Source organism: Quercus robur, chromosome 5 (genome assembly GCF_932294415.1).
Source record: "Quercus robur chromosome 5, dhQueRobu3.1, whole genome shotgun sequence".
Classification (NCBI taxonomy): Eukaryota; Viridiplantae; Streptophyta; class Magnoliopsida; order Fagales; family Fagaceae; genus Quercus; species Quercus robur.
In genome coordinates, this window is record NC_065538.1 from 18,877,487 (window position 1) to 18,898,175 (window position 20,689).

At 37.3% G+C, this 20,689-nt stretch overlaps 2 protein-coding genes across 2 annotated transcripts; both read left to right on the top strand.

Annotated features, from left to right (window-relative positions):
* The first annotated feature begins 9,256 nt into the window (after positions 1-9,256).
* LOC126727934 (uncharacterized) lies at positions 9,257-9,790 on the top strand. The gene has a single exon (XM_050433831.1). The coding sequence runs from the start codon at positions 9,257-9,259 to the stop codon at positions 9,788-9,790; it is 534 nt and encodes a 177-aa protein (XP_050289788.1).
* Positions 9,791-11,444: 1,654 nt separating this feature from the next.
* On the top strand, positions 11,445-20,281 carry LOC126725377 (casein kinase 1-like protein HD16). The gene is made up of 16 exons (XM_050430077.1): positions 11,445-12,282; positions 16,607-16,741; positions 16,873-16,946; positions 17,033-17,102; positions 17,227-17,282; positions 17,368-17,439; positions 17,702-17,796; positions 17,887-17,953; positions 18,053-18,182; positions 18,258-18,476; positions 18,599-18,735; positions 18,913-19,087; positions 19,196-19,286; positions 19,407-19,564; positions 19,654-19,848; positions 19,950-20,281. The coding sequence occupies exons 1-16, from the start codon at positions 11,824-11,826 to the stop codon at positions 20,007-20,009; spliced, it is 2,193 nt and encodes a 730-aa protein (XP_050286034.1). The 5' UTR covers positions 11,445-11,823; the 3' UTR covers positions 20,010-20,281.
* Positions 20,282-20,689: the final 408 nt, after the last annotated feature.

Consider the following 20,689-nt stretch of genomic DNA (forward strand, 5'->3'; position numbering starts at 1 on the left):
TGTAGTGTGGTGTGAGGCTTTGGATGCTGAGTTTCAGGCTTTGCAAAGACAACATACTTGGTCATTGGTCCTTGTACCTCCTCATGCTAATTTGGTTGGTTGTAAATAGGTGTTCAAGATCAAACTTAATAGTGATGGGACTATTGCTCGTTACAAAGCTAGACTTGTAGCCAAGGTATTTCATCAACAAGTTGGTATTGACTACTTAGAGACTTTTAGTCCAGTGATCAAGCCAGCTACAATCAAATTGGTTCTTGCCATTGCTGTCAGTTGCTATTGGCCTTTGAGACAGCTTGATGTCTCTAATGCCTTTCTCCATGGTCACCTCAAGGAGGAGGTTTACATGCAACAACCTCTTGGTTATGTGGATGCAGCTCATCCTACTTATGTTTGCAAATTGCATAAGTCCCTCTATGGTCTCAAATAAGCACCCAGGGCTTGGTTTGACAGATTTACATTCCACTTACTCCATCTTGGGTTTACTGCTTCCTTTGTTGATAGCTCCTTGTTCATTTTTCAATCTAAGAGCATTCTCATCTATCTCCTTCTCTATGTGGATCATATTATCATCACATGGAACAACTCCAAGCATGTTTCTTCTCTTATTACTGCTCTCATTTTTGTGTTTGAACTTAAAGACCTTGGTGCTCTCAATTATTTCTTGGGGGCTCAAATTTCTCGAACTCAGTTTGGGCTCACTTTTACACAATCCAAGTATGCCTTTAATGTTATTCATTAGTTTCACATGGAGAACTCCAAGCCCACCAAGACTCCTTGCTGCCCTTCTATACGTTTGCTTCCTCAAGATGGTGTTGCTCTTTCTGATCCTACTGAGTTTCAAAGCATGGTTGGTGCTCTTTAGTATCTAACCTTTACTCACCCAGACCTTGCCTTTAGTGCGCGTCAGTTATGTCAGTTTATGAGTAGGCCTACCACTGCCCATCTTGAAGCTGCTAAGAGGGTTCTTAGATATATTCATGGCACTCTTTATCATGGCATTTCCTTTACTCTTGGTCCCCTAACTTTCACTGTTTTTTTGACGCGGACTGGGCTGGGGATCCCTCTGATCGCCACTCCACCACAGATCTTCTTGTTTTTCTTGGACCTTCTCCTATTTCCTAGTCCTCTAAGAAACAGGCAACTGTTGCTTGTTCTTTTACCAAGGCTGAATATTGTGCCTTAGCCACCACTATTGTGGAATTGTCTTAGCTACACATTCTTTTCAAAGAATTGCATATTTTTCTCTCTCATGTCCCTGTTCTTTGGTGTGACAATGCCTCTGCAATTGCCTTCTTTGCCAATCCTGTGTTCCATTCTTGAATGAAGCACATTGAAGTGGATTACCACTATGTTCGTGAGAAGGTGTTATGCCGTGATTTGTTTGTTCGTTTTGTTTTTGGGAAGGATAATCTTGCAAATTTGTTCACCAAACCCTTGCCTTCCCCTTCTTTTCTTCTTCAGCGTCGCAAACTTCTATAGGATTCCTCCCCTAGTTGTTTGAGGGAAGATGTTAGTGATAATAGCATTTCCAATTCTAAACCAAAGAAGAAGAATGACAATGGTTGATTTCAGATCAGAGGATGCGAGGTTGAAGATGATTGAATTTGGGAGTTACCGTTGGTTTTCAAATATGGATGAAACACACTGTTTTACTAAAGGGTGTTTATAAAAACACGTCGTTTCATGCGTGCTGTTATTTAAACCTCAGTTGGGTAGAAATGGTGTCGTATGGCTTGGGAGAAGAGCAGGTGGCTTTTGGCATGAAGATCAGTTAGTTGGTTGTTATTTCTGTTTCCTAATTTCACGGATTAGATCTGTATAATGTGGATTAATTTGTTAAACAGTTTTTAGGCAGATTGTACTATAAATATCTTTGTACTCTTTAGTTTATCATTAAGCAAGAAATACAATTTTCTTCAATCAAACAATCTCTCTCTTCTCTTCCACTTTCTTTTTGTTTTCTCTCAATCTTTCCTTTCTCACAAACAGTTCTTATCATTGTTCTGTTCTTGCTTCAACATTGAGATTGTGTTACACAGTTCTATAAGAAATTCTTCATCTATCTCTCCCTCTAGCTAAAAAATATGCCCGAAATAAAGTAACAAATTACTCTATGCTTCATTGGTGATGTTAAGCAACTTCATCTTTATCTTTTTCCCTTCTTCGTCTTATATTTTTTAAAAGTTAAATATTTATTTATTTATTATTATTATTATCTATATATATATATATAACCGAAACTTTTAAAACTTCCACATTTTTCCACGTCAGCACGACATTAAAAAAATAAAAAAATAAAAAATAATAAAACAAAAAAAATAAAACACTACCCGACTGTCTTCTCCCATTACCTTCCTCCCACACGACTGCCTTCTCTTTTGTTGCTCTGCCATTGCCTTCCTCCCACACGAAAGCCTTCTCCTTTGACGCTCTCTTTTGACGCTCTGCCATTATCTTCCTCCCACACGAAAATAAAACACCGATTCTCCGCCATTTCCTTTCCACGGCAAGACCCAACAGACCGATCCTCTGCCTCTTCCCCGATCCGACCCAATAGACCGATCCTTTGCCTCTTCCTTTCCACGGCAAGACCCAACGACATCTTCTTCAAAGCACCGATCCACCGATTTGCTGCCTCTCCCTTTCCACGGCAAGACCCAACAGCCCGATACCGATCCGACCCAACAGACCGATCCTCTGCTTCTTCCTTTCCACGGCGAGCCCATGGCCACAGATCCCACCATACCCATATCCACTTCGCTCAGTTTCCACTCTTCACCAGCCCGTGGAAACTGGGCTGGGTCGGTCGGCAATGCAACCGACCCAGCCCGTCGAGACTGGCCCACAGGTATTATTATCTTATAAACCTATATTTTTTTCCTAAATCCGAACTCTATATATATTAGGACTCTATAACTATATATATAAACCTTTTACGATGCTTTTTTTTTTTTCACGGCTATTCAATTTCTAGGTTTATTGCTATTGCCTTTCTCTTCATTCTTTTCCTCCATTCGAATCAGAGTTAAAGGTATGCTTTTCTTAATTTTTTTTTTGAATTTTAGTTATATGTTTATGTTTTTGTATGGAAATTGAGCTATTGGTCAATTTTAGTGTGGATTTCTTAACTTTTTTGTGGAAACTGAGCTACTATTTTAGTGTGGATTTCTTAATTTTTTTTTTTTTTGAATTTTAGTTATATGTTTATGTTTTTGTATGGAAACTGAGCTATTGGTCAATTTTAGTGTGGATTTCTTAACTTTTTTGTGGAAACTGAGCTACTATTTTAGTGTGGATTTCTTAACTTTTTTTTGAATTTTAGTTATATGTTTATGTTTTTGTATGGAAACTGAGCTATTTGTTTTTGTGTTCTAGAGTTGATTGAATTGTAGTTTCTGTGCACACACTTAGATAATCATTTTAATTAATTATACAGAGAAATACATCATAAAAATTATAAGCTTACACATATCATGTGATGTAAGTGCTATTTAGTCCTGTGCGCACCTAAATCAATGCCTATTTTCTGTCTCTGGCCTAATCCCATGGTTGTCTATCCTGGCCCATGGCCAGTATTGCTAAGAACATTGCAATCCCTACTTTCCCTTCAATCTAAACACATACAAAGACACTTATCATACAAATTAAAAAATATCCAAGGAATACCTGCCTGGAGACTTTTATCCAATGACCCTGTGACTGCTTCCTCATATGTTTTTGCACAGGTAGCACTAATGGCATCATTCTTGGAAAATAGAATCTCTTTGTTGTCACCATCTATGTTGTTGTACATAATCTTAGCAATACGTAAGATAAATATATAGTACTTACACAGTAACTTCTCAACTAGAATTGTGTTCTCCTTTGTTAAATTATTTAGCTGCACAGAACATATTGTAATTGCAAACATTGAGATGAATTTTCAGTAAGTTTTCATGTCCCTTTGACTGACTCTATTATTAAGTCTCCTGATATATATGTTTGCAATTGCCAGTCAATAATGTTTGTGCCACATTCAAAACAATAGGAGTGTGCTGTTACATAATTAGATATGCAGAAAGTATGGCTTCAATCTGTTTGACTTTTCTACTGCTTTAGGGATGTCAATGGGGTGGAATTTGGATGGGGCGGCACCAAATTGAACAAAAGATCAGATTACATAATTGCTCTTTCTCTTTATAAAGTCTAATATTTACTTATAAAGAAAAGATCCACTGTTATCTCACCTTTAATAGACTTGAATTTAATATTAGGTATATGCAAGTACCTATCCTAGACTGTTACACAAGTTGCGATGAATCTACTAAGCAAGCAAACTCTTAATGTTACTCAAAATTTCAAATAGCCCCCCTGCTGTTCCAATTGCCCTCAAATTAAGAGAAAATCAATGGACATGAGAAGGAGAAAAACCTGAAGAGAGCTTTGGTTGCATAGTTTGTTGTTATTGAATGCATTGAATATTTAGTGGAAGATATCAAATAAATGAAATTGAAAAATAAGAATGTGCTACCAAAGAATTGATGCTGAATTCCAATAGCTAATGTCACATCATTTGGAAAAAATTGGTAGCTTTCCCGTGCATCACACGGGTTAGCTACTAGTTATTATTATTATTATTATTTATGAGAGCAGCTTCATCATAGGAGAATGTAGAAGCCTAGAAGGTTGTTTGGAATATTCATGTAGTAGGGCCGTTGACAATTCTCTACGATATGATAATAATTAACATAAAAATATCACTTCTATATAATTCTAAGAAAAAGGTTATATGCAATGTACCATGTACGGATATATGACAAAGTCTAAGGAATTGTTGAAGGAAATCGAAGTCCACATTTAAGTCAAACAAACCCTATCCTCTATTCTCATAAATAATAATAATAAAAAAAGAAAACCCAATGCTATATACTAATATAAGTTGGATTCAATAGTTTACATAATGCTTTGATACGTTATTTCCAATAAATTTAATATTCTACCTGAATAAAAAATTTGATTACCAAACTTGATTACTAATAATTTATTTTACGATTCTTGAAAAAAAATTTACTTTACTTAAAACTCTACTAATTAAAATCCATGAAATTTAAAATTCTACCAAAACTAAAATTCAATTACCAAAATTTTCATTTAATTTAAAATTAATTAATTATTTTAATTTTATATCTTAATTTTAAAGAAACTTATACACTCTACAAAGTAGCTCAATATATGTATACTAGCCTCATTACATGTACTTTGTGTGTGGGATGAGGGGTTTTTTTGGTCTAATGTCAATTTTCCTTTTTTAAAAAAAATTGGATAATTATGTTTTGAAAATATGGATTAGTAGGAGAGTGTCTTATTTTGATGGCATTTTAAGTGGAATTGGAGATATATTTTTACCGGGTTGTCTTTAAGTTTTTTTGTGTTAAACCTAAGGTTTAGGGATATTTATGAACCATATATAAATCTAGTCCAAAGATAGGAATTCTTTTATATATAATACATAGATATAGATATAAATATTGTGAGGCCCGAAATCTGAGGTCCCAGCCCACTTTGTATTCAGGGCCCAAAGCCCAGACCGAGGAGCCCTACTGCCGAGGACGTATGATGAAAGCCCTTCAAAGGCCCAAGGATGTGGCCGAGGACGATCTCATGCTCAACACCTCACAAAACGCCTGAAGAAAATGACAAACTCAGTACAAGAGCAGTACAAGGGAGAAAGCTGCCAACACCATAATGTGGAGCCCTGCGTCTGACAAGCCCATACTCCAGACCATGCTATTTAACTTTTCCCAACCACCCCCAACCACTCTGACGTATGGATTGATAGGACGAGTCATTACCCCAAAAAGGAAAAACTGACACGTAGACGAAAAACGAGAAGTAAACACTGGTATAAAAGGGGAAGAGAGCCAGGGGAGAAGGGGGGGGAGGAAAAAATATCCTACAAAAAGAAGAATGGGAAGAATGTGATGCTCCTCGAACTAAGTCCGAGGACTCAAACCCTCCGAGCTACACCGATGTGAAGCCTAGCTATTCTGGCCAAACCTACCTTCGTATGAGCTTCCATGAAAATCACGACTAAACCGCCGTCCAACGACCAAGGTCCAGCTTTTCTAGCCCACTCTCTATAAATTATATTATTTGGGCCTTTTACCTACGAGCCCAATATCATTCTTGGGTCGCTGAATAATTGTGTCCCTACAATTGGCGCCGTCTGTGGGAAAAGCTTGCGCGTTGGCGCAAGTGACGGTGGAGTCAAGCCCCTATCAAGCAGATGTCTGCAAAGGTTCCTCCATTTCCAGCAACATGCAGTTGTTGCTCCGACATAAATTTCCGCCAGGGGCTACGCCTCGCAGTGCCAATGGCACGGGCAGCTCTAGGGGCTTCCAACATCAAGCCAATTCTCCCCACCTTGGTCGAGGGGCTAACCTTCAGAAAGTAATAAGCCTATGGGGAAACCAACTACTTAAAAGAAAAAATACAAGTTTTGGACAGAACCAAGGCCTTGTATGGTCCTCGAACCCAAGCCTATGGGGAAACCAACTACTTAAAAGAAAAAATACAAGTTTTGGACAGAACCAAGGCCTTGTATGGTCCTCGGACCCAAGCCTATGGGGAAACTAACTACTTAAAAGAAAAAATACAAGTTTTGGATAGAACCAAGGCCTTGTATGGCCCTCGGACCCAAGCCTATGGGGAAACCAACTACTTAAAAGAAAAAATACAAGTTTTGGACAGAACCAAGGCCTTGTATGGCCCTCGGACCCAAGCCTATGGGGAAACCAACTACTTAAAAGAAAAAATACAAGTTTTGGACAGAACTAAGGCCTTGTATGGTCCTCGGACCCAAGCCTATAGGGAAACCAACTACTTAAAAGAAAAAATACAAGTTTTGGACAGAACCAAGGCCTTGTATGGTCCTCGGACTCAAGCCTACGGGGAAACCAACTACTTAAAAGAAAAAATACAAGTTTTGGACAGAACCAAGGCCTTGTATGGTCCTCGGAGTCAAGCCTACGGGGAAACCAACTACTTAAAAAGAAAAATACAAGTTTTGGACACAATCCGGTACAATCATACCTCGGTCCTCGGATCAGAGACCAGGTGTTATCGAAAACACGGCCAAAATTCCACACTACACAGCAACCGTCGCGGATGGTTTATTTTGGGTTTCTCATTCTCGGGCAATTGCCTCACACGCGTCACGGTACACTCAGCTGTTACCTCGGTTAGTCTCATAAGTTTAATCTGCTATTGATTGATACTATTATATTTGATAGCTTCACTAGGTTCAAATTAATGGCTTTTTGTTACAAGGCTTCATGTCCTAAGTATTATTAAAGGAAAATACACATGTAGCATATCCATTCACAAAATAATTGCCGCAGAAAAGAAAAGTATTTTGAGGGAAACAAATTCATCTTTTATTAGCGCAAAGAGATAGTACAACGTACAATGAAAAAGCTTGAATAAGCTTATACTAAAAGCTAACTACATAAGCGGAAAGAAAAGATACAAGAAGAGTGAAGAAAAAGCCGAAGAAGAGGTGCAGGGAAGAGGGATGCTGCCGTTCCAAAATGTTGTCTAAGGAGATCATTCCTCAATACTTTTACATGTCTATAACTCAGGCAGCAAAAGAACCCAGCTTGGGGCTAGCACCGTTGAAGAAAAGGTGCAGAGAGCCCAACTTGAGACTGGCACCATTGAAGAAAAGGTGCAGGGAGTCGGAAGTTGATGAGCCTCCATGTTAGCCACGCCTGCGATAAAGCAGACGGCGCTGATGACGGAAAACCTTACTTCTGACGCACCAAGAATCTGATGCGACCAGTGCCTGCTTCAGATTTTGACTGAAAGAGGCAGAGATACCATCCCCACCTTATCAGAGCGAAAGATCATCTTGAGTCTATGTCTTCCCTATCCAGATCGCAACACCTTGAGTCTTGGAAGGATTCGGTGCCTCTGAAGCGGATATAGATCCTTCATCTCCACCCATGCCTCAAACATATTGCTCTGAGGGTGGATGACACTGGAGATGGAGATTGCGAGTATGGCGGAAGAATTATGAATTGGGAGGGGGCCGAAGGGTTTATATGTAGGAGGAGTGACCCCCTATCCTACTTATATAGAGGGCAAACCGGTGGCATTTAATCTACGCATGTTCCCAAGAAATGCTACGGACGAGACAGTCTTTGCTCAGCTCCCAGCGCCGCCTGCAACCATAAAGTTTGGATAGCCTCGTGAAGGAGACGTATTAATGGCATGCCTCGAACACTGAAACGTCAAAGGCGCCGCGTGAGAAAATCTAGAGGGATGTCTCACAATTTGGCGCGCCCCCCATGCAAACGAAAAAACCCCGGCATTAAAGAAATGTTGAGCTGGGCCAGTCATGGTTTGGGCCTAACATTATCAAAACCCTCCTCCCCAACAACAAGGCCGGGCAGTAGGATTTTGAGGGGCTATTGTGGGGCCCGAAATCTGAGGTCCCAGCCCACTTTGTATTCAGGGCCCAAAGCCTAGGCCGAGGAGCCCTATTGTCGAGGACATATGATGAAAGCCTCTCAAAGGCCCAAGGATGTGGCCAAGGACGATCTCATGCTCAACACCTCACAAAACGCCTGAAGAAAAGGACAAACTCAGTATAAGAGCAGTACAAGAGAGAAAGCTGCCAACACCGTAATGTGGAGCCCTGCGTCTGACAAGCCCATACTCCAGACCATGCTATTTAACTTTTCCCAACTACCCCCAACCACTCTGACGTATGGATTGATAGGACGAGTCATTACCCCAAAAAGGAAAAACTGACACGTAGACGAAAAACGGGAAGTAAACACTGGGATAAAAGGGGAAGAGAGCCAGGGGAGAAAGGGGGGGAGGAAAAAATATCCTACAAAAAGAAGAATGGGAAGAATGTGATGCTCCTCGGACTAAGTCCGAGGACTCAAACCCTCCGAGCTACACCGATGTGAAGCCTAGCTATTCTGGCCAAACCTACCTTCGTATGAGCTTCCATGAAAATCACGACTAAACCGCCGTCCAACGACCAAGGTCCAACCTTTCTAGCCCACTCTCTATGAATTATATTGTTCGGACCTTTTACCTACGAGCTCAATATCATTCTTGGGTCGCTAAATAATTGTGTCCCTACAAATATCATGCCATAAAATATTATGTCATGGTTGCGTGGTGCATTTGGGAGCGTAAGAACAGGGTCAGGTTGCAATAGCAGGCTTGGGTGGTTGGGGAGGTGTGTTGGCATGCTTCTGAAATGTTGAAAGAGTTCCATGATGTGCATAAAAAGGTTCCTCGAATGGTTGTTCGTAGTAGTGATTCTCGGTGGAAACCTCCGGCCTTTGGTATGTATAAAATCAACTTTGATGGTGCTTTATTTGAGGAGCAAACTTGTGCAAGTCTAAGAGTGGTTATCAGGGATTCGACGGGATTGGTCATTGGTGCTTTGAGCCAAAAAATTAGGCACCCAGGTTCTATGGACATGGTGGAGGCTCTAGCTGCTAGTAGAGCCATTGTTTTTGACAAGGAGCTTTGTCTTCAGTCTATAGTGGTGGAGGGTGATTCCTTACGGGTTATCCAAGCTATAGTTGCCGCTAGGCCTTCGAGGACTATGTTTGGTCATGTTATTGCTGAAATTCATAGTTTAGTTTCTAATGTTGATTGTAGTTTTTGTCATGTTAAGAGAGAGGGGAATAAACTTGCTCATGCCCTCGCTCATAGAGCAATTGCATCTGCTGATTTTGATATGTGGTTAAAAGATTTACCACGTGATTTGGAGGATGTTTTTTAGTTTGATTTGCTTTAATAAATTTTCTTACTGGGTTCTCAAAAAATATAGTTTCAATTTATTTATATAATTTTTAATTAAGCTACTAATTGTCTATTCATCATGCTCATATTATAATTTCATATCCAGCTGACGGAGTTCTCTTATAAGTAAGCTTATATTTAAATTTTAGCAAGGCAAAGTCCCTCTTTTATTGCTGAAAAAAAAATTGTAATCTTCGTTTTATTATTTCTTATCTTTATTTAGAAAAATATAATTATTTCTTTTTTGGTTTGGAATATACTATATATTACAAACCATAACATTAAAAATATTTTGCTTATCTAGTTCATCATCAATCCTTTATTTTTTTTATTTTTTTATTTATTTATTGAGATCAGACACTTAGTGTGCGTTCGGGTTACAATAAAAAATTAAAATTATTTTATTATTCGGCTTATTTTTGTTACTATTCATGAGTCCCACTGCATTTTTTGGTACTATTCATGGTCCTACTGTACTATTTCAACTAATTTTTACCTTTATCTATAATACTTTCAGCAATAATTTTTCAGTTTCAGCAAAATAAGCTGCATCCAAACACACCCCTAGTGTTCGTTTGGCTACAAATTAAAAAGCCAGCTTATTTTACTATTCAGCTTATTTTTGCTATTATTCATGGGTCCCACTGCACTTTTTGGTACTTTTCATAGGTCCTACTATACTATTTCAGCTAACTTTTACCTTTATTTACAGTACTTTTAACAAAAAGTTTTTAGTTTTAGCAAAATAAGCGGATCCCAAACAAACCCCTAATGCAATTGCTCTTAATGGCTTAGATTAAGAGTTGAAAAAAGCAATTTTCTTATCCATTTAGGAACAATTTATTTAGTTATTTTGTTAAAATTTTATTACTAAAAGTGTACTAAAATATACTTGTACTTTGCAAAAATGAAAAAAATAAAAATAAAAATGCTAAAAAAAAATTAGCTTATAAATTAGTCTCATACACATTAAGAATGTGAAAGTGATAAAAAGAAAGTTTGAGTTTTTTTTTTTTTTTTTTGAGAGAAACAATGAAATTTTGAGTTTGGATGAAATATGGGCTTAAACAATAATAACACTTCTAACACTTAATTCTATAACATTCAGATACATATTTTCACAACACTAAAAACTAAATAACAACACTTTTTTTTTTTTTTTTTTTTGAGAAAAACTAAATAACAACACTTAAACACCGCTACAAAATAAGCCTAATTGCAACCAATCCTAAATTCCTAATCTTTTTTTTTTTTTTTTTAGCAAAAGGAAAAACTAGTTCATGATCAATCCAACATCAAATCGTCCCGATCATGACAATCAACGGTTCAGATTTCAGCTCCCCTCCCTATATAAAAAAAAAACCGCGTGCGCTCAAAATTTCCGTCTCTTCTCCTCCTGACTAGGTTTGTCAGAAAATCTCAAACACCAACTCCTTTTCAGTACTTTCACATCACTACTTTCTTTTCAAAAATATAAATTTCTCCATAAAAAATTCCCAGAAATTCCAATCTCACCGTCCACTCTCACCCCCATCAACGGCGCTAACTCTCCCACGTCATTAAGTTTCACTTTTACTTTTTTTCCCAAATCAACAAAACTATATATATAATCAAATATCCCTTCTCTCTATCTCCATCTCTCTCTCTCTCTGTGAAAGTACAACTAGTTCTCTGTTCACTCCCTCATTCTCTCTCTCTCTCTCTCTCTCTCTCTCTCTCACAGTCAGTTCCGAATTTCCGATCTCCCACAGAACCCTAGTTTCACTGCTACAAAGTCACGATCTACTGGTTTTCGTTCGAATTCTCGGCTCGAAGGTTCCGATTTTCGCACATTCATTGCTCGATTCTCCATTGTTTTCTTGTTTCTCTTCTTTCGGTCACAATCTAGGGATCTTTCTCTCTTCCATTGTGATTCGAAGGAGAATTCTTGTGCGAGAGAGAAAGAAAGAGAAAGGTGTTTTTTTTTTTTTTTTTTTCTTTGAGAGGCGGATGATGAGATACGGTAGATGAACGATGCCGGTACTGCGTAGCGAAGTGCGCAAGAGCCGGGCAGCAGCAGCAGCAGCAGAAGCGAAGCAGATTCGGAAACCGCAGCCGAAGCCGAAAGAGCAGAGGAAGCCGTTGAAGAATCGAATCGAAGTAGGGGAGGCTATTGCGACCAGGACGCGGCGGAGGAGTGCGGCGGCCGCGGCAGCGAATACCAATACCAACAACAACAATAAGAAGCAGAGAGTGGGCAATGAGGACGTAGGCGCCGCGAAAGCCGCGGAGAAGAAGAAGAAGGAGGAGGAGGAAGAGAATCGGAGTTTGGAGAAGGAGGAGGAGGAAGAGGAGGAGGAGGAGGAGGAGGAGGAAGAGGAAGAGGAGGTAGGGGAGAAGGAGATGGATGAGAATGAGAGTGGGGGGAGAAGTAATGACAAGGCACATGCCGGTGGTGATGACGAAGGAAGCGTAGCTCCTATTCCTGACAGGGTTTGTTTTTTCGGCTTTAACATTTGGAATTGCTTATAAATATGCATATACATTGTTGCTTGTTTGATTAGGTAGCAATTTTTTTACCTATATAATTGCAAAGGGTGAATCTTGAAAGCTGTTTTAGAACTTGGGTGGTTCTGTTTGTTTCTTTGAGTTACAATATAGGTTTTGGGTTCATTGGTAATGTGGTTTTTTCATTTCAAGTCCTTGAAATTAGGGTTTTTAAATGAAGAATGTGTGATTTCTTTATTTAGGTGGGAAGTATTTGAAGATATTTTTTGGAATGCAATGTTAGCTTAAATGTATGGTATAACTTTTTCATATTGATAGGAAAAAAGTCATTGTAGCTCAATTGACACCTCTTGGTATGTATGTAGATTGTGATTAGTAAGTTACACATGCACCTAGTGGACCTTGAACCCATAACCTCACTCATCAGTGTGAATGCCCCTGGATTACCTGGCAATTGGTTCTAGAGGATGGGGTTATTAGCCTGTAGGTTTTATTGGCTAGAGGTGGGTCCAAGTGGGTCATCGTTATGAAGGTTCCCTAAGTTATCCCAAAGAAAAAAAAAAAAAAAAACCTTGTGGGGTGGGTGGGGGGGCGGGGGTGGGAGATGTAGCAATTGATATCCAACAATTCTTCTTTAAATTCCTTTTTAAAATTCTTAAACCAATTTTATCTTTAGGAAGTGTTTGGACTGGATTGTTTGAAGTAGCCTGATGGTGACTAGCATTTCTTCTTTGGCCTTGGTACAATAATATCATGTGACCTTTTCCAGTGGTTTCCAATGTCATAAGAGACCATGGGGTTGAGAATTTTTTTTTTAGTTATAACTTCCTGTCAAATGTATGTTGTTTGAAGCTTGATCTATTTCATCAGCTGAGTAATTGTTTTTTTGGATGAGTTATATGGCATCTACTTTTGTATCTTGACGCTTGTTATTATGATTAATGTATAGTGTTATAATATCCAGAGTCCCTTCAATCATCTACTAATAATAACAATTAAGTGGTTACTCAAAGGTAGATTTATTTATAGATAAGTAACGGAAAAAAATGTTATTAGAAAGAAAACAACCCTAGTAATCTAGTACACCGCAAGTGGTTACTCAAAGTACAATGATCAATCAAATTTAAGAGAGAAAAACAAGAGAAAAAAAAGTAGCACTCCAATCCAACAAAGTATGAATGAAGGTTTTAATTTCAAGGATATTCTGTTCACATCCCTCGAAGCTATATTTAAATCTAGGTTACACAAAGCTAGATTTAATTTACATATGTGTGTGCGTGCACACATGCATGCATGTATGTATGGGCTGACATAGGTCAAATTAGAGAATTTGTCCTACTGCAATTGTGGGAGTTAGGCTTAGGAGAAATTGTGGATGTAGAGTTTAGAAATTTTTGAAGAAAGGATTATGGGTTATTAGGTGGATGTTATTTGGTAGAAGAAAATATGTGTGGTTTTAGGGCTTTGATATGTGAAAGAAAGGACTTGATTATGGGTTGTAAGCAAGAGGGAAAAGAGAGGATTTTATGGTATTCAAGGGTTTTATGAACAATACCTGTTAACAGTACCACAAGAAAGAAAAAAGAAAAAAAGAGAAGAAATGAATGAGAGGAACAATAAGGCCAATGTGCTTCAATACTCAAAACACTCAATATTTTGTTGATCACTTCCAAATCTTCTTTTGAGTATATTGGCTATTTGTTGTACTAGTAGTATTAGGACTCTTAGTTTGACTAGTAAACTAACAGCCTAATGAAAGACTAACTTGGTCTCAAAGAAGAGAAAATCTAGATACCGCTCTTATAGAGAATTCTAGACCAACTAAACTACCAAAGTATCCTTGATTCACATGAATGGATGAAATTACATTTTTGCCCCTAAATACAAAATTGACCATGGTTTTTTTTTTTTTTTTTTTTTTGGGGATAGATTTATGGTTTAGTTTTATTAGACCATAACTAATATAAGAAAAACCCAAAAAAAATTTAATCTTACACATAACTAGACCTTTGAAACCACACAACTTTACTTCAATTGGACATCACATGTGGGTTCCATAAAATAAATCTTGAATAGACGAATATGCAAAGTCATAACAAATCAATCATTCATAGCTGAACGTTCACACTAGGTTTATTTGTTTAAAGTGCTTTTTCTTTAATGATGCAAGGAGCACCAAAATTATTTCAAAATTTATTGTTTCAGCTTTTGGGTACTGGATTTTATTTTTGAATTAGTTTTCTTTTTGTATTTTGAATTTGATATTTAATTTTGTTAAGGATTTTATGGGATTTAATTATGGCCTGATAGGATATCTCTATTTTGATGTAATCTTGGAAGCCCTATTAGAATAGTGGCTCTTGTAATTGTGAAAACATTACAATTTGATTAGAAATTTTATAATTAGAGAATGTCTTTCCCTTTGTCTGGTGGTGATACCTTAGGTTTTGGGGCGAATTCTAGGTGGTGAAGTTTAGGATTTGTCCTATTTTATCTTCTTTTTCTTTTATTTCAATTTTCCTTCCCCTATCCTATCTCATTTAACCATTTAGAAATATGAAATGTTTGGTGGCAGCAGTGTCAATTGTATATTTTATTATTCATATTTTCTGTCCAGACTCAAGTTAATATGATCACCGTGTTGCTTGATAATATGCACGTGTTCATTCTGATTGGTTGCATCCTTTAAGATTGCTTTCTGTAGATGGGTGTCATTTTACTGAATACAAGAGAGAATCTACAAATATTGACAATGAAATAGAATTTAACGAATCTTTTGAAGCGTTTTTTCTAGAAACTGATACTGAAGATATATGCATGTGGGAGCCCCTGTATCTGTTATTCTTAGTTTGGTCCGTATTGTTCATGGTGGAATCCAAAAAGTGCAATAGCAAATTGGAGTCATATTAGAAATGGGGTGTTGTACAAAATTACAACTGAATTGTTTAATTAATTGAAGGTTAAATATATGAGGAAAATAGGCTGCACGCTATATGGAATTGTAAAGAAACTGCTGATTGTTTACAATCTGATATTTTATTGTTGTTAAAAATGCACTGCTGCACTTAAAGCCAAAAAGATCAAAGCCTTAAGGTATCAACCCTTCCCTTGGTTGAAGCAAAGGTCATATAATAAGCACACCTTAGGCACGCTGTTCTGGTGCTTTTTGAACAAACACAAAGCACACCTAGGTGCATTTTTTTGTTAAAAATATGTGAATCATTAAAATTAATTGCTTGAACTTGAAGGAAATTACATGGACCATTGCTAAATTATTAAAACACTATTGTTAAGGTGCTATATTACACACATTATTTATTTATTTATTTTGTATATCAAAGGACAAAAACCATGATAATCTACTATTCCTGTGTTTGTTGGTCTTTGCCTTTTGGATATATTTAGATCGAACCATATACTTCTTTTGATCATGGCTAGCACAATTATTATTTTTATAAGCACAAGAAGATGCTATAAAATGTTGTCTAAACTTTATATGACTAAATTATTATCATATTGTCCATTGATATTTCAAATTTACTATATTAAAGTTTTAAGAAATTGAAAGAACTTATGTAAAATTTGAACTTATAAACTTTGTTCAATTGCACTATCTATTTTAGCTAATAGGCAAATTTTATTATTATTTTATTTTATTTTCTATTTTATATATATATATATATATTTTAAATTATATGCTATGAATCTTTTTATTAGAGGTTATTTTATATTGTTTTTGGTAAATGTGCACTTTGCTTCATATCAATTAGGCTTGTGCTTTGTGCATAGCCTTCAAGAGGCCCATGTGCTTGATGCTTTTATGAACAGGCATATGACGCAGCTCATATAATTGTATTTCAGATTTGGGTATTTCAGACTTTCCTCGTTAGTAGAGTTAGCATTATAAGCTTTGGAATTTTTACTAGGTCAGTATTTTACTTACGATGGATGCTATGAGCCTTCTGATCCAAGTATTCTGATGTTACTGAACATAACTAGCAACCAGTATTTTTTTTATACAATTTGGATGAACATGTGCATTTTCAGTGTGAGGATTTTGATTTTTTAAGTTGGGAATCCAAAAATATGACAGCCTTAGCCTAAGTATTGTGATATGGTAAAATATGTCATATCAATGGTCTACAATTGTGAGTTCCCACTGGATTGATCCCATTTATGAAAGTAGTTGTAGGAAAATGTGGATACTCGATAGATCCCTAAAAATTGATGAAATTGTAACAGATCTAGTTTTTGTAGCCCACTTGTGTTGACAGGACTTGTAGTTGATTCCTTGGTTTTGTTGGTGCAGGTTCAGGTTGGTGGTTCCCCAGTGTACAAAACAGAGAGAAAGTTGGGCAAGGGTGGGTTTGGACAAGTTTATGTTGGGCGGCGTGTTTCTGCAGTAAATACAAATGACAGAACCACTGTATCTGGAGCTGTTGAGGTACGATATTTACTTTTTGTCGTTTCCTTTTTTTTTTTTTTTTTTTTTTTTTGCGAAAAAATGTTTTTTATCCCCCCACGCTCTCTTTTTTTTCCCCCTCCAATAAACACTATGTTGACTTTGTAAAATAGGTGGCCTTAAAATTTGAGCACAAAAGTAGCAAAGGATGTAATTACGGACCACCATCTGAGTGGCAGGTGTACACGTGAGTGTAATCATTTCATTTAATTTGTTATGGTTATGAATTTTGATAATATTTGTGAATCTAGAACTTGCTCTTTTTGCTTGTAGTACTCTTGGTGGCAGTCATGGAGTACCTCGTGTACACTATAAAGGTCAACAGGGCGACTATTATGTCATGGTATGCTATTGCTTGCATTGTCTTGTTGATTCTGAATATGTAGAGCTTTAGTGTGATGCTTTTTTCAGTCCACACTGGCCTATTCTTGGAATGGTTTTTTGACAGAAAACTTTGTTGTGTGCAGGTTATGGATATGCTCGGTCCAAGCTTGTGGGATGTTTGGAATAATAACTCTCATATGTGAGTGCAATGAAATTGACTTTTAAGTTCATTAATCTTTTTTCGAGTCGTGAATTGTGTTATTAAGGCAATTTGTTAATTTCAGAATGTCCACTGAAATGGTTGCATGTATTGCCATTGAAGCAATATCCATTTTGGAGAAGATGCACTCTCGAGGGTAAGAATTCTCTTTCCTGGTAGGACTAGGCTTGTGTTTGCCTTTTCTGTAATTTTGTTGTGTTTGTAGCAAGTTAGAGGGTATCTATCCAGAAAAAATTTAGTCTGTTCTCCTCCGTGGTTTATTGTCTGTTATGGAGGAATGATGCATGCATTTTTACTATCTATTTGATAGAGGAATTGCTTGAAAAGTAACCTATCAGCTAATATTTTACAGTGTGTTAGAATTATGACAATAATTCCCCTTCTTTTCTTTTCGACAGATATGTGCATGGGGATGTAAAGCCAGAAAATTTTCTGCTTGGTACTCCAGGAACTCCTGACGAGAAAAAACTGTTCCTAGTTGATCTTGGATTAGGTACTTTTTCATTGAAGTTATTAAAATTTTAAGTAATTATTGTCTGTACTGTGCATTAGTCATTGTTCTATTACCTGCTTGGGCTCACAGCTTCTAGGTGGAGAGATGGTAATACTGGATTGCATGTTGAATATGACCAAAGACCAGATGTTTTCAGGTACAGCCATTGATTTTATCTGGATAGAGTGCAAAATGTTTATGTAGTTGCTATAACCTGGAATTTTGCTCCATGACTCATTATTTTGTGTTTTGACAGGGGAACAGTGCGTTATGCTAGTGTACATGCTCATTTAGGGAGAACTGGTAGCAGGAGAGATGATCTAGAATCTCTTGCATATACGCTGATTTTCCTTCTCCGAGGTCGGCTGCCTTGGCAAGGGTATCAGGTATGTCCTTTCTCTGCTTGTGAAATGTTTTTGTTTTGTGTAGCATCTAATCCTGTAACATAATGATGTTTGCAGGGAGACAATAAAGGATTCCTTGTTTGCAAGAAGAAGATGGCAACTTCTCCAGAAGTGATGTGCGGCCTTTGTCCACAGCCTTTCAGACAATTTGTTGAACATGTGGTGAACTTGAAGTTTGATGAAGAACCGGAATATGCAAAATACATTTCGCTGTTTGATGAAATTATCTGCCCAAATTTTGAAATCCGGCCAATCAACACAGAGGGTGCACAAAAGGTAATGATGTTCTCCTATAGTGTTCGTCTTTGTCAGTACTTTACTCTTTAGCTGGAGTTTATTTATCTAATGTTTGAAGGTAATAATGGCTGTTTCTAAGGCATAATTTACTTCTTGTGAAGCTTATTGGTCATAAGAGAGCCCGTTTGGCTATGGAGGAGGAAGAAGAGGATGGTCAACCGAAGAAGAAGGTGCGTAACGGCTTGCCAGCTAAACAATGGATTAGTGTTTACAATGGGCGTGAACCTATGAAGCAAAGGTACATCTATGCTCTAGTCATGCATGACGCATCATTCTCTTATCACTATGACTTTTTGTTCATTATGTCATCCTTTTGTGATTTGTAGTCTTGCATTGTATTTCACAAGATCCAAATGTGGAAAATCTTTAGAACATTTAGGATTTGGTGAGAGTTTGTGTTGTCTTGCCACTGTAGGTATCATTACAATGTGGCAGATATAAGGCTGTCCCAGCACATTGATAAAGGATACGAGGACAAATTATATGTCAGCAGTGTAGCTTCATGTCAGAACCTTTGGGCCCTAATTATGGATGCAGGCACTGGCTTTACTTCACAAGTTTATGAACTCTCACCATGTTTTCTTCACAAGGTACGCTGCTAATGTTATGGATTTTTCATCAACTGTTTCACACTTTTGTGTTGTCATCACGTTGTCTATCTTAGTAAAGAATCTAATGTACTGTGTCTCTGCCTGTAGGAATGGATAATGGACCAATGGGAAAAGAACTATTATATCAGTGCAATAGCTGGAGCTACAAATGGGAGCTCCTTAGTAATAATGTCTAAGGGTTAGTCTTAAGGATGCTTATATTTTAGGTTTTCTGTGCCACTTGTTATTTAGTTGTGGTCTTACTGGCCAAGTTCTAATTCTGATTTTCTTTCAACTGACTTTTAATTTATTGAACCAGGTACGCATTATGTGCAGCAGTCATACAAAGTTAGTGAATCATTTCCTTACAAGTGGATAAACAAAAAATGGAGAGAGGGCTTCTTCGTAACTACTATGGCCACCTCTGGGAACAGATGGGGAATTGTCATGTCTCGTGGTGCAGCATTTTCTCGACAGGTCATCTTGGATTCAATAACAATATATTTGAATATGTTGCGTGGAGTATAAGCATCAATAACTGACTGTTAATGCTTATTAAATTTCAGGTTGTTGAACTAGATTTCCATTACCCTAGTGAAGGTATTCACCGGCGGTGGGATTATGGATATCGAATCACAGCAACTGCAGCAACTTGCGATCAGGCCGCTTTTGTTCTTAGTGTTCCTAAGAGGAGGCATACAGAAGATGATTCAACTCAAGAAACACTTAGAACGTCTACTTTTCCTAGTACACATGTAAAGGTGAATTTTTATATTTCTTTAACATAGTAGCTTTAATTAAGTTGTTTGGTTCTGATCTTTTAAAGTCTTTCTGGATGCTTACTTAATGATGTGACTTGCAGGAGAAGTGGACGAGGAATCTTTATATTGCGTCTGTTTGTTATGGACGAACAGTTTCGTGATCTGCTAACGTTGTTTAGGGCTCCAGTGGACACCGTTACAGTCACAGTCAACAGATATCGCGTTGCTCTAATTGCCCACTATCCATTAGGGATATTTTGATGTTTATATGTGGCATTGTCAGGCTTAGAGAAATTTTGATTGCTATAGGCTTATTAAAATGTAATTAAATTAAACTGAGCAAAAACTCTTTTGGTCTTATTATGTTCGTCAATTTGCGGAAAATTGGGTCTTGTTGATGTCAATGATAAGGAAAAGCCCATTTTTTTGAAAACCATGGTTGGACAGAATTGGTTTAAGACTGTTTTACTGGCAACTGCTCGAAGCGGTCTCAAATCTGCTTCAACGTTGTAAATTCTTGTAGGTCAGTCTGATATATTTGTTTGGAAAAAAGAGACTGAGAGATGGGGAGTGAGCGTGTGTGTGAGAGACCCGACATATATGCCGGGGACAAGATATCAAACTATTATTTCAACACATCCATACTATATAACAAGAGAAATGCTATAATAAAGGTCACAACTATCCTTAGAACATTTGTTAGAGAACCATTTTAGAAAAGTTTGATATCACTTCTATGGGAAATAAAAAAATATCAAAAAATAAAAAAAAAATTTCACAAAAGCTTTCTTAAAATAAATCACTAACAAATACGGGCATTTGTGGACTTTTTTCCATAACA

Bases quoted from the DNA above. Each gene is read 5' to 3' on its own strand.
- LOC126725377 (XM_050430077.1), top strand. From the start codon at position 11,824: ATGCCGGTACTGCGTAGCGAAGTGCGCAAGAGCCGGGCAGCAGCAGCA. The intron at 18,736-18,912 runs GTACATCTATGC...TTGCCACTGTAG, and splicing joins CGTGAACCTATGAAGCAAAG to GTATCATTACAATGTGGCAG. The intron at 19,565-19,653 runs GTCATCTTGGAT...ATTAAATTTCAG, and splicing joins GTGCAGCATTTTCTCGACAG to GTTGTTGAACTAGATTTCCA.
- LOC126727934 (XM_050433831.1), top strand. From the start codon at position 9,257: ATGTTGAAAGAGTTCCATGATGTGCATAAAAAGGTTCCTCGAATGGTT.